This window comes from Oncorhynchus gorbuscha, linkage group LG12 (genome assembly GCF_021184085.1).
Source record: "Oncorhynchus gorbuscha isolate QuinsamMale2020 ecotype Even-year linkage group LG12, OgorEven_v1.0, whole genome shotgun sequence".
NCBI classification, from domain to species: Eukaryota; Metazoa; Chordata; class Actinopteri; order Salmoniformes; family Salmonidae; genus Oncorhynchus; species Oncorhynchus gorbuscha.
The window spans coordinates 81,058,878-81,073,820 of record NC_060184.1 but is presented as its reverse complement, the minus strand read 5'-3'; the positions used below and the strand labels follow the sequence as shown (position 1 = coordinate 81,073,820).

At 42.9% G+C, this 14,943-nt stretch overlaps 1 protein-coding gene across 1 annotated transcript in view; it reads right to left on the bottom strand.

The window, feature by feature from the left end:
- kcnb2b (potassium voltage-gated channel subfamily B member 2b) overlaps positions 1 to 14,943 on the bottom strand; it is a 313,792-nt gene that overhangs the window by 293,463 nt on the left and 5,386 nt on the right. Inside the window, exon 2 of the mRNA XM_046293049.1 lies at positions 9,439 to 10,088. Within this exon, the coding sequence (XP_046149005.1) occupies positions 9,439 to 10,035 (597 nt within the window). The 5' untranslated portion in view covers positions 10,036 to 10,088. The remainder of the gene's footprint in view (positions 1 to 9,438; positions 10,089 to 14,943) is intronic.

Here is a 14,943-nt window from a genome sequence, read left to right as displayed (position 1 = left end):
GGCTACACGGAGATTGAAGAGGAGGAGGAGGAGGAGGTGACGGGAGTGGCAGGCTACAAGGAGACTGAAGAGGAGGAGGAGGAGGAGGTGGCAGGAGTGGCAGGCTACAAGGAGACTGAAGAGGAGGAGGAGGAGGAGGTGACGGGAGTGGCAGGCTACAAGGAGACTGAAGAGGAGGAGGTGACGGGAGTGGCAGGCTACAAGGAGACTGAAGAGGAGGAGGTGACGGGAGTGGCAGGCTACAAGGAGACTGAAGAGGAGGAGGTGACGGGAGTGGCAGGCTACAAGGAGACTGAAGAGGAGGAGGAGGAGGAGGTGACGGGAGTGGCAGGCTACAAGGAGACTGAAGAGGAGGAGGAGGAGGTGAAAGGAGTGGCAGGCTACAAGGAGACTGAAGAGGAGGAGGAGGTGACAGGAGTGGCAGGCTACAAGGAGACTGAAGAGGAGGAGGAGGAGGTGAAAGGAGTGGCAGGCTACAAGGAGACTGAAGAGGAGGAGGAGGTGACAGGAGTGGCAGGCTACAAGGAGACTGAAGAGGATGAGGAGGAGGTGACAGGAGTGGCAGGCTACAAGGAGACTGAAGAGGAGGAGGAGGTGACAGGAGTGGCAGGCTACAAGGAGACTGAAGAGGATGAGGAGGAGGTGACAGGAGTGGCAGGCTACAAGGAGACTGAAGAGGAGGAGGAGGAGGTGAAAGGAGTGGCAGGCTACAAGGAGACTGAAGAGGAGGAAGAGGAGGAAGAGGTGACAGGATATGAGGAGACTGAAGAGGAGGAAGAGGTGACAGGCTAATAGGAGACTGAAGAGGAGGAAGAGGAGGAAGAGGTGACAGGCTATAAAGAGACTGAAGAGGAAGGAGAGGAGGAAGAGGTGACAGGCTATAAGGAGACTGGAAAGGAGGAGGAGGAGGAAGAGGTGACAGGCTATAAGGAGACTGGAGAGGAGGAAGAGGAGGAAGAGTTGAAAGGCTATAAAGAGACTGAAGAGGAGGAGAGGAGGAAGAGGTGACAGGCTATAAGGAGACTGAAGAGGAGGAGGAGGAGGAAGAGGTGACAGGCTATAAGGAGACTGAAGAGGAGGAAGAGGTGACAGGCTATGAGGAGACTGAAGAGGAGGGAGAGGAGGAAGAGTTGACAGGCTATAAGGAAACTGAAGAGGAGGAAGAGGAGGAAGAGGTGACAGGCTATAAGGAGACTGAAGAGGAGGAAGAGGAGGAAGAGGTGACAGGCTAATAGGAGACTGAAGAGGAGGGAGAGGAGGAAGAGTTGACAGGCTAATAGGAGACTGAAGAGGAGGAAGAAGAGGAAGAGGTGACAGGCTATGAGGAGACTGAAGAGGAAGGAGAGTGAGAAATATAGGGTTCTCAAATGACACACTTTTCCCTATAAAGTACACTACTTTACCAATTTAAAACATAGGGATTGGGAGAGGAACAAGTTCAAATATTCTAATGGTGGTGACTATCCTGTGCTTTAGGGTTATGCTTAAGGACTATGGATTTTAAACATCGTATTAACTGTCAACATCCTGTAGCTCCCTCTTTCTTCATTGGCTGGCTAGTTACACATTTACGAGCTATGCCCTGGAAACATTTCCTGAATTAAATAGTGATTTGTTTTCCTTTACAAGGTGGACTCTCCCTTCCCTCAGTAATAGCTTTTCAGACCCAGGCAGGGAAGCAATATGAATCCGTTACAACACACCTGCCAATACCTAGTTTAGGATACCTAGAATAATTACGGCGCTATCCAGACCCTATCAGACACTCGTTAAGATACCTAGAATAATTACGGTGCTATCCAGACCCTACCAGACACTCGTTAAGATACCTAGAATAATTATGGCGCTATCCAGACCCTACCAGACACTCGTTAAGATACCTAGAATAATTACGGTGCTATCCAGACCCTACCAGACACTCGTTAAGATACCTAGAATAATTACGGCGCTATCCAGACCCTATCAGACACTCGTTAGGATACCTAGAATAATTACGGCGCTATCCAGACCCTACCAGACACTCGTTAGGATACCTAGAATAATTACGGTGCTATCCAGACCCTACCAGACACTCGTTAGGATACCTAGAATAATTACGGCGCTATCCAGACCCTATCAGACACTCGTAGAAGGTCATTTATCGTGATTTACAGAAGAGATTCAGATCTTCTCTCATTGAGGCCAACTGAGCACTGGCCATTTTAACTGACGTGTCACTGATCAGTGTGTGTGTGTGTGTGTGTGTGTGTGTGTGTGTGTGTGTGTGTGTGTGTGTGTGTGTGTGTGTGTGTGTGTGTGTGTGTGTGTGTGTGTGTGTGTGTGTGTGTGTGTGTGTGTGTGTGTGTGTGTGTGTGTGTGTGTGAGAGAGAGATAAGGGGAAGCCTGAGCTAGAGTTGAAGTCAGAAGTTTACAAACACTGAGGTTGGAGTCATTAAAACTCGGTTTTCAACCACTTAACAAACTATAGTTTTGGCAAGTCGGTTTGGACATCTACTTTGTGCATGACACAATTTGTTTTCCAACAATTGTTTACAGACAGATTATTTCACTTATAATTCACTGTATCACAATTCCAGTGGGTCAGAAGTTTACATACACTAAGTTGACTGTGCCTTTAAACAGCTTGGAATATTCCAGGAAAGTTATGTGGCTTTAGAAGCTTCTGATAGGCTATTGACAAATGATGTCATGGCTTTAGAAGCTTCTAATTGACATCATTTGAGCCAATTGGAGGTGTACCTGTGGATGTACTTCAAGGCCTACCTTCAAACTCAGTGCCTCTTTGCTTGACATGATGGGAAAATCAAAATAAATCAACCAAGAGCTCAGAAAAAAATGGTAGACCTCCACAAGTCTGGTTCATCCTTGGGAGGAATTTCCAAACGCCTGAAGGTACCACGTTCATCTGTACAAACAATAGTACGCAAGCATAAACACCATGGGACCACGCAGCCGTCATACCCCTCAGGAAGGAGACACGTTTTTGTCTCCTAGAGATGAATGTACTTTGGTGTGAAAAGTGAAAATCAATCCCAGAACAACAACAAAGGACCTTCTGAAGTGTCACATTCGAAGGAGACCAAGGTGCAGTCTTCTTTATTTACACTGAACACTGAACAAATTAACAAAATAACAAAACGAACCGTGACGCTATATGGATAGTGCAGACAGGCAACTAAACAAGAACCCACCAACACCAAAGGGAAATTGCAAACATCGCTGAAGTTGGAGACTTTTATCTCCCTCACCAACTTCAAACTGCTATCTGCTATCTGAGCAGCTAACCGATCGCTGCAGCTGTACATAGTCTATCGGTAAATAGCCCACCCAATTTACCTACCTCATCCCCACAGTTTATATTTATTTACTTTTCTGCTCTTTTGCACACCAGTATCTCTACCTGTACATGACCATCTGATCATTTATCACTCCAGTGTTAATCTGCTAAATTGTAATTATTCGCCTACCTCCTCATGCCTTTTGCACACATTGTATATAGACTCCCCTTTTTTCTCTGTGTTATTGACTTGTTAATTGTTTACTCCATGTGTAACTTTGTGTTGTCTGTTCACACTGCTATGCTTTATCTTGGCCAGGTCGCAGATGCAAATGAGAACTTGTTCTCAACTAGCCTACCTGGTTAAATAAAGTTTCACAACTAGCCTACCTGGTTAAATAAAGGTGTTCTCAACTAGCCTACCTGGTTAAATAAAGGTGTTCACAACTAGCCTACCTGGTTAAATAAAGGTGTTCTCAACTAGCCTACCTGGTTAAATAAAGGTGTTCACAACTAGCCTACCTGGTTAAATAAAGGTGTTCACAACTAGCCTACCTGGTTAAATAAACTCAACTAGCCTACCTGGTTAAATAAAGGTGTTCTCAACTGGCCTACCTGGTTAAATAAAGGTGTTCTCAACTAGCCTACCTGGTTAAATAAAGGTGTTCTCAACTAGCCTACCTGGTTAAATAAAGGTGTTCTCAAAAGCCTACCTGGTTAAATAAAGGTGTTCTCAACTAGCCTACCTGGTTAAATAAAGGTGTTCTCAACTAGCCTACCTGGTTAAATAAAGGTGTTCTCAACTAGCCTACCTGGTTAAATAAAGGTGTTCTCAACTAGCCTACCTGGTTAAATAAAGGTGTTCTCAACTAGCCTACATGGTTAAATAAAGGTGTTCTCAACTAGCCTACCTGGTTAAATAAAGGTGTTCTCAACTAGCCTACCTGGTTAAATAAAGGTGTTCTCAACTAGCCTACCTGGTTAAATAAAGGTGTTCTCAACTAGCCTACCTGGTTAAATAAAGGTGTTCTCAACTAGCCTACCGGTTAAATAAATGTTCTCAACTAGCCTACCTGGTTAAATAAAGGTGTTCTCAACTAGCCTACCTGGTTAAATAAAGGTGTTCTCAACTAGCCTACCTGGTTAAATAAAGTGTTCTCAACTAGCCTACCTGGTTAAATAAAGGTGTTCTCAACTAGCCTACCTGGTTAAATAAAGGTGTTCTCAACTAGCCTACCTGGTTAAATAAAGGTGTTCTCAACTAGCCTACCTGGTTAAATAAAGGTGTTCTCAACTAGCCTACCTGGTTAAATAAAGGTGTTCTCAACTAGCCTACCTGGTTAAATAAAGGTGTTCTCAACTAGCCTACCTGGTTAAATAAAGGTGTTCTCAACTAGCCTACCTGGTTAAATAAACTTGTTCTCAACTAGCCTACCTGGTGAAAAAATAATAATAAAAAAATAAATGGCTACCTAAATAGGATCCCCAATCAGAGACAACGATAAACAGCTCTCTCTGATTGGGAATCATATCAGGCCACCATAAACATACAAATACCTAGACTACAAAAACCCTAGACAAATACAAAAACTAGTGTATCCACCCTAGTCACACCCTGACCTCACCAAAATATAAAGAAACCGGAGATATCTCAGGTCAGGCTGTGACATGAGAGATGCTGGAGGAAACAGGTACAAAATAATAACCTGAAAGCAAGGAAGAAGCCACTTTTCCAAAACCTTATTGTGGGAAGCTTGTGGAAGGCTACCCGAAACGTTTGACACAAGTTAAACAATTTAAAGGTAATGCTACCAAATACTAATTGAGTGTATGTGAACTTCTGACCCACTGGGAATGTGATGAAAGAAATAAAAGCTGAAATAAATAATTCTCTCTACTATTATTCTGACATTTCACATTCTTAAAATAAATTGGTGATCCTAACTGACCTAAGACAGGGAATTTTTACTCTGATTAACTGTCAGGAATTGTGAAAAACTGAGTTTAAATGTATTTGGCTGAGGTGTATGTAATCTTCCATCTGTAAATTACTTCAATAGGAATCTCCAACCTAAATAAGTCGCTCTGGATAAGAGCGTCTGCTAAATGACTTAAATGTAAATGTAAATGTAAATCAAATGAAATTCTGCTGAGTGGGTCTGGAGAGGAACGTAACTCTGATGGTGAACCTGAACGAAGACACAGGCGCGATGTTTGCTTATAATGGGCCTCTATAAGCCTATGTAGATATTCCACTAAAAAAAATCTGCCGTTTCCAGCTACAATAGTAATTTACAACATTAACAACGTACTTCTGATCAATTTGATGATATTTTAATGGACAAAAAAAGTGCTTTATCTTCAAAAACAAGGACATTTCTAAATGACCCCAAACTGTTGAACGACAGAGTAGATATAAACATATAGAGATGAGAGTAGATATAAACATATAGAGATGAGTAGATATAAACATATAGAGATGAGCAACGACAGAGTAGATATAAACATATAGAGATGAGCAACGACAGAGTACATATAAACATATAGAGATGAGCAACGACAGAGTAGATATAAACATATAGAGATGAGCAGAACAGCAGAGTAGATATAAACATATAGAGATGAGCAACGACAGAGTAGATATAAACATATAGAGATGGGCAACGACAGAGTAGATATAAACATATAGAGATGAGCAACGACAGAACAGCAGAGTAGATATAAACATATAGAGATGAGCAACGACAGAGTAGATATAAACATATAGAGATGGGCAACGACAGAGTAGATATAAACATATAGAGATGAGCAATGACAGAACAGCAGAGTAGATATAAACATATAGAGATGGGCAACGACAGAACAGCAGAGGCAAGACGCAATAGATGGTGAAAAAAATACAGTATAAAGATATGAGATGAGTAATGCAAGATATATAAACATGATTAAAGTGACTAGTGATCCATTTATTAAAGTGGCCAATGAAATCAAGTCTGTATGTAGGCAAATGGACCAACTATAGTAGGGTTACATGCATCAACTAGAGACAGCTGGGTAGTGGGACAGTGGAGAGAGGGAGTGGGAGAGGAATAAGGACAGAGTGACGGATGGCGAAGCAGAGAGGGATGGAGGAATAAACAGAGGGGGATTGTGGGACGAGAAGGAGAGAGGGATGGAGGAAGGAAAAGAGAGGGGGATTGTGGGACGAGAAGGAGAGAGGGATGGAGGAAGGAACAGAGGGGGATTGTGGGACGAGAAGGAGAGAGGGATGGAGGAAGGAAAAGAGAGGGGGATTGTGGGACGAGAAGGAGAGAGGGATGGAGGAAGGAAAAGAGAGGGGGATTGTGGGACGAGAAGGAGAGAGGGATGGAGGAAGGAACAGAGGGGGATTGTGGGACGAGAAGGAGAGAGGGATGGAGGAATAAACAGAGGGGGATTGTGGGACGAGAAGGAGAGAGGGATGGAGGAAGGAACAGAGGGGGATTGTGGGACGAGAAGGAGAGAGGGATGGAGGAAGGAACAGAGGGGGATTGTGGGACGAGAAGGAGAGAGGGATGGAGGAAGGAAAAGAGAGGGGGATTGTGGGACGAGAAGGAGAGAGGGATGGAGGAAGGAACAGAGGGGGATTGTGGGACGAGAAGGAGAGAGGGATGGAGGAAGGAACAGAGGGGGATTGTGGGACGAGAAGGAGAGAGGGATGGATAGAGAGAGAGAGAGAGAGAGAGGGATGGATAGAGAGAGAGGGAGGGATGGATAGAGAGAGGGAGGGATGGATAGAGAGAGATAAAGTGATTGATAGAGAGAGAGGGATGGATAGAGAGAGATAAAGTGATGGATAGAGAGAGAGATGGATAGAGAGAGATAAAGTGATGGATAGAGAGAGAGGGATGGATAGAGAGAGAGGGATGGATAGAGAGAGAGGGATGGATCGAGAGAGATAAAGTGATTGATAGAGAGAGAGATGGATAGAGAGAGATAAAGTGATGGATAGAGAGAGAGGGATGGATAGAGAGAGAGGGATGGATAGAGAGAGAGAAAGTGATTGATAGAGAGAGAGGGATGGATAGAGAGAGATAAAGTGATGGATAGAGAGAGAGGGATGGATAGAGACAGATAAAGTGATGGATGAAACGATGGATGGATAGACAGATAAAGTGATGGATGAAACGATGGATGGAGAGACACAGCCATATAAGTGATACTTACTCGCTGGATCTGAAAGCAAACCTTTCTCATCAATGATGAAGAGAGATATCTCTCTCCATATCACTGTTACATCGAACTGGGTGAATGACAGTAACCTAAACCTGTCACTGTTACATTGAACTGGGTGAATGTGACTGTTACATTGAACTGGGTGAGAATATAAACTGTCACTGTTACATTGAACTGGGTGAATGACAGTAACCTAAACCTGTCACTGTTACATTGAACTGGGTGAATATGAATGACATATGAATGACAGTAACCTAAACCTGTCACTGTTACATTGAACTGGGTGAATGACAGTAACCTAAACCTGTCACTGTTACATTGAACTGGGTGAATGACAGTAACCTAAACCTGTCACTGTTACATTGAACTGGGTGAATGACAGTAACCCTAAACCTGTCACTGTTACATTGAACTGGGAATGAATGACAGTGAATTGACTGGGTGAATGACAGTAACCTAAACCTGTCACTGTTACATTGAACTGGGTGAATATGAATGACAGTATCCTAAACCTGTCACTGTTACATTGAACTGGGTGAATATGAATGACAGTAACCTAAACCTATCACTGTTACATTGAGCTGGGTGAATATGAATGACAGTAACCTAAACCTGTCACTGTTACATTGAACTGGGTGAATATGAATGACAGTAACCTAAACCTGTCACCTAAACCTGTCACTAAACCTCCTTCACTATCCCCCTTCAGCCATTGGCTCCTTCACTATCCCCCTTCAGGCATTGGCTCCTTCACTATCCCCCTGCAGCCATTGGCTCCTTCACTATCCCCCTTCAGGCATTGGCTCCTTCACTATCCCCCTTCAGGCATTGGCTCCTTCACTATCCCCCTGCAGCCATTGGCTCCTTCACTATCCCCCTTCAGGCATTGGCTCCTTCACTATCCCCCTGCAGCCATTGGCTCCTTCACTATCCCCCTTCAGCCATTGGAAAATATGGCTAACACGATGACCATGAGGACAGCAGGAAAATATGACTAACACGATGACCATAATGTATCAACACACACACACATGCTGCATGCAGCACATACAATACAGTCACCATACAGTCACCATACTGTACAATACAGTCACCATACTGTACAATACAGTCACCATACTGTACAATACAGCCACCATACTGTACAATACAGTCAGCATACAGTCACCATACAGTATGATACAGTCACCACACAGTCACCATACAGTAGGATACAGTCACCACACAGTCACCATACAGTCACCATACAGTATGATACAGTCACCACACAGTCACCATACAGTAGGATACAGTCACCATACAGTAGGATACAGTCACCACACAGTCACCACACAGTCACCACACAGTCACCATACAGTAGGACACAGTCACCATACAGTCACCATAGTCACCATACAGTAGGATACAGTCACCATAGTCACCATACAGTAGGATACAGTCACCATACAGTAGGAAACAGTCACCATACAGTAGGAAACAGTCACCATACAGTAGGAAACAGTCACCATACAGTCACCATACAGTCACCATACAGTAGGATACAGTCACCATACAGTCACAATACTGTAGGATACAGCAGTGTACTTCAGCTCTATGCTGAACGCACAGTAGATTGTGAGCACATTTCACAAAGTCCAATATCCAACAGAAACCTTGATGAGAACAGAGCAGTTTTTCATCTGTGCTGTAGTACTACTAGCTATACCTGCTACCCGGGACAACTTCTCCCCTCTTATTGCTCTCCTCTCCTCTCTTCACAAACACAATAAGTGACGATACAGAAATACAAAAAATAACATTGCGCTCCCTTCCGTTCCCGTCCCTCTCTCACTCTCTCTCTGTGTGGAGCAAAACCAGTGAGAGTACACACCACACACAAAACCAGCGGGGGTACAGTTACACCCTCTCCCATCCTTCCCTCTTTTTCGAATCCTTCCCTCTCTTACTTTGGCAGGCAGGGAAGAGCTGGGTTTCTCCAGGAGGTCCCAAAGCTTCTTCCTCTTCTCCTGGCAGCAGGTGTTATCAAACTCAATCTCTCCCTCTCTCTCTTTCAGCGTCTCCGCCTCCCTCCGCAGCTCCTCATTCATCTGTTCTTTCTTCTGGTGGTACCGGGCCTGGCAGCAGGACTCCAGGTAGATCTCATCTATACCCCAGTAGTCGAGCTCCTGGCCGAACGACAGGGCGCACATCTCCTCCATCATGTGCAGCTTCCCTGTGCGGTAGAAGTTGAGGATCGAGGTGAAAGCGCCCGGGTGCCGGTCAAAGAAGTATTCGTTCTCATGGAGGCTGTAGTCGTCGCAGACCTCCATCAGGCTCTCGTGGGTGTTGCAGTCACGGAGCTTACCCAGGCGGGTACGGGGCAGCCGGTCCAGCGTCCGCCACAGGACCTCATGGTTTAGACCTCCGACGTTGATGCGGACCCTCCTGGAGCGGGCCTTGGTGCGGATGATTTGGATGGGCTCTGGGGGGAGGGAGGTTACCCCTGGGTGGTTGTTACCCCGTGGAGTGTTTAGGGGAGTCTTAGGTCCAACTGTCTCAGCCATGGTGGTGTGTTAGTGGAGGAGGAGGGATGGAGGACAGGAGGAGGGAGGCTTATCTGGGGAGGAAATGAGGGGAAATACAAAGGAGCAGAATTATTTTGGGTCCTCGTTAGACAACTTCCTCCATGGCTGAGAGAAAGAAGACTCAAAGAGAGAGAGAGAGAGAGATTTCCCTGACATCTGGAATCAAGGACTCATAACCCCAATCTTTAAGAACACAGACAAATTTGACCCTGACAATTCCAGAGGCATTTGTGTGAACAGCAACCTGGGGAAGGTTTTCTGTAGTATTATAAATGTAAGAGTTCTAAACTTCCTTAATAAGCACAATGTCTTGAGTAAAAGCCAAATTGGATTTATACCAAAAGCACGACTGATCATATTTACACCCCACACACCCTGATAGATCAACATGTCCACCAATAAAACACTAAAATATACGCCCGCTTTATCGACTTCCAAAAAGCATTTGATTCTATGTGGCATACAGTACTGTTCTACAAAGTTATTGAAAGTGGTGTAGGGGGTTAAACATATGACATAATTAAATCAATGTATACTGGCAATACATGCAGCATTAAAATTGGTAAGAAAATAACAGAATTCTTTAACCAGTGGCGTGGCCTTCGCCAGGGTTGCAATCTGAGCCCTGCACTCTTCAATATTTAATTTTTTATATATTTTTTTAAAATAAAAAATCCTCAGACCCTGGTGTTAGTCTCCACAACTCAGAAGTTAAATGCCTACTCTTTTCAGATTACCTATGCCTGCTGTCACCCACAGCACATGGCCTACAACAGAGCCTGGACCTGATAGGGCAGTACTGCCAGATCTGGGCCCTGGCAGTAAACCCCCACAGCACATGGCCTAGACCTGGGCCCTGGCAGTAAACCCCAAAACAACTAAAATAATGATTTTCCAGAAAAGATCCAGATCTCAGGGAATTAGACCAAAGTTGTCAATTGGTACGAAATATATGGAGTACTGCACACACTACAATTACTGAGGTTTAAAAATAAGCTCAACTGGACACCTTAATGAGGCAGTGAATGAACTGAGAGAGAAAGCACACAGGGCATACTACGCCATTAAAAAGCTCATTCAAATTGAAATACCTATTAAAATTAGGCTAAAACTAATTGAATATGTCATTGAACCAATTGCACTTTATGGCAGCGAGGTGTGGGGTCCACTTGCAAAACAACATTTCATCCAATGGGACAAACACCCCATTGAAACCCTGCATGCAGAGTTCTGTAGGATTCTCCTACATGTCCAGAGGAAAACTACAAACAATGCATGCAGGGAAGAATTAGGCCAATATCCACTAATAATAAAAACTCAAAAAAGAGCGATTAAGTTTTGGAAACATCTAAAATACAGTGACCCCCTCTCATATCATTACCAAGCCCTGCAATGCCAAGAGCTGAGCAAAGAAAAGAGTCCCCTCATCCAGCTGATCCTGGGGCTGAGTTCACAAACCTGTTCTACTAACACACTGAAGCCTCAGGACCAGAACATCCAATCAATCAGAATAAAACAACACAGTCAAAACAAAACTATATTGCTTATTGGGAAACACCAAAACAGAGCAAAATGCAGTGCTATCTGGCCCTAAATCAACAGTACACCATGGCTAACTATTTGACCATGGTTACTGATCAAAACCTTGACAAAGTACAGAGACTCAGTGAGCACAGCCTTGCCATTGAGAGGGGTAGACACAGGAAAACCTGGCTCCCTGTAGAGGAAAGGCTGTGCAACCACTGCACAACAGCAGAACCTGAGACAGAGCTGCATTTCCTGACAAAATGTAAAAAATATAAAACAATTAGAGAGTGTCATTTCCCCAAATTTGAAACCCTTATTCAAGGTTTCAAAGACCTCTCTGATGAGGACAGGCTACCCGTCCTGTTGGGGGAGGATGCAGAGAGCTGTGGGTTGGCAACGCACTACATTGCTACCTGCCATAAGATGAGGGACAGTGTCTGACAGACCAATCAACCTACACATGTCCTCTACTGTATACTTATTGTTATTGTTCAGTGTATGGTTATTTTGACACTTGGTTATTGTTGTTACTGTTGTCCCGTTGACAATTTGATTCTCATTTTTATATTGTAAATATCCAAAATAAGCTTTGGCAATATGTACATTGTTACGTCGTGCCAATGAATTGACACACACACAGAGACAGAGAGACAGAGAGACAGAGAGAGAGAGAGAGAGAGAGAGAGATGGTATTGTGAGAAAAAAACGAGAACAGAGGATTTTTATAATGACGAATGTATTTTTTTTTAGTTGAATGATTGTTGTGTATTTTTATGTTTGTCTGTTCAACACGTGTTTTATTAGGTTTATATTGTAATAGATTGTTTATGCATTTTATGAAATTGTACAGGCAGGACTCCCTCGTAAAGAGACACTGGTGACTCCCTGATTAACTAAAGGTCAGTAAAATGTAATTACTAAAACAGAGAAGAGATGGAGTTTCTGAACTGGCACATTTACAGATATCTCTATTGAACAGTGTTCTAGTCCTCATAGCAACAACAGTGTTTTAGTCCTCATGGCAACAACACAGTGTTCTAGTCCTCATAGCAACAACACAGTGGTCTAGTCATTATAGCAACAACACAGTGTTCTAGTCCTCATAGCAACAACACAGTGTTCTAGTCCTCATAGCAACAACAGTGTTTTAGTCCTCATAGCAACAACACAGTGTTCTAGTCCTCATAGCAACAACACAGTGGTCTAGTCATTATAGCAACAACACAGTGTTCTAGTCCTCATAGCAACAACACAGTGTTCTAGTCCTCATAGCAACAACACAGTGTTCTAGTCCTCATAGCAACAACACAGTGTTCTAGTCCTCATAGCAACAACACAGTGTTCTAGTCCTCATAGCAACAACACAGTGTTCTAGTCCTTATAGTAACAACACAGTGTTATAGTCATCATAGCAACAACACAGTGTTCTAGTCCTCACAGTAACAGCACGGTGTTCTAGTCCCCACAGTAACAACACAGTGTTCTAGTCCTCACAGTAACAACACAGTGTTCTAGTCCTCATAGTAACAACACAGTATTCTAGTCCTTATAGCAACAACACAGTGTTCTAGTCCTCATAGTAACAACACAGTATTCTAGTCCTTATAGCAACAACACAGTGTTCTAGTCCTTATAGTAACAACACAGTGTTCTAGTCCTTATAGCAACAACACAGTGTTCTAGTCCTTATAGCAACAACACAGTGTTCTAGTCCTTATAGTAACAACACAGTGTTCTAGTCCTTATAGCAACAACACAGTGTTCTAGTCCTTATAGCAACAACACAGTGTTCTAGTCCTCATAGCAACAACACAGTGTTCTAGTCCTCATAGCAACAACACAGTGTTATAGTCCTCACAGTAACAACACAGTGTTCTAGTCCTTATAGCAACAACACAGTGTTCTAGTCCTCACAGTAACAACACAGTGTTCTAGTCCTTATAGCAACAACACAGTGTTCTAGTCCTTATAGCAACAACACAGTGTTCTAGTCATTATAGTAACAACACAGTGTTCTAGTCCTTATAGCAACAACACAGTGTTATAGTCATTATAGCAACAACACAGGGTTATAGTCATTATAGCAACAACACAGTGTTCTAGACCTCATAGCAACAACACAGTGTTCTAGACCTCATAGCAACAACACAGTGTTCTAGACCTCATAGCAACAACACAGTGTTCTAGTCATTATAGCAACAACACAGTGTTCTAGTCCTCATAGCAACAACACAGTGCTATAGTTCTCATGGCAACAACACAGTGTTCTAGTCCTTATAGCAACAACACAGTGCTATAGTTCTCATGGCAACAACACAGTGTTCTAGTCCTTATAGTAACAACACAGTGTTATAGTCATTATAGCAACAACACAGTGTTCTAGTCCTCATAGCAACAACACAGTGCTATAGTCCTCACAGTAACAACACAGTGTTCTAGTCCGCATAGCAACAACACAGTGGTATAGTCATTATAGCAACAACACAGTGTTATAGTCCTTATAGCAACAACACAGTGTTATAGTCCTTATAGCAACAACACAGTGTTATAGTCATCAAAGTAACAACACAGTGTTCTAGTCATTATAGTAACAACACAGTGTTCTAGTCATTATAGCAAAAACACAGTGTTCTAGTCATCATAGTAACAACACAGTGTTCTAGTCCTCACAGTAACACAGTGTTCTAGTCCTTATAGCAACAACACAGTGTTCTAGTCCTCATAGCAACAACACAGTGTTATAGTTCTTATAGCAACAACACAGTGTTCTAGTCCTTATAGTAACAACACAGTGTTCTAGTCCTTATAGTAACAACACAGTGTTATAGTCCTTATAGTAACAACACAGTGTTCTAGTCCTTATAGTAACAACACAGTGTTCTAGTCCTTATAGTAACAACACAGTGTTCTAGTCATTATAGCAACAACACAGTGTTCTAGTCATTATAGTAACAACACAGTGTTCTAGTCATTATAGTAACAACACAGTGTTATGGTGTTATAGCAACAACAAAGTGTTCTAGTCATTATAGTAACAACACAGTGTTCTAGTCATTATAGTAACAACACAGTGTTCTAGTCATCATAGCAACAACACAGTGTTATAGTCCTCACAGTAACAACACAGTGTTCTAGTCCTTATAGTAACAACACAGTGTTCTAGTCCTCACAGTAACAACACAGTGTTCTAGTCCTTATAGCAACAACACAGTGTTCTAGTCATTATAGCAACAACACAGTGTTCTAGTCATTATAGTAACAACACAGTGTTCTAGTCCTTATAGAAACAACACAGTGTTATAGTCATTATAGTAACAACACAGTGTTCTAGTCATTATAGCAACAACACAGTGTTCTAGT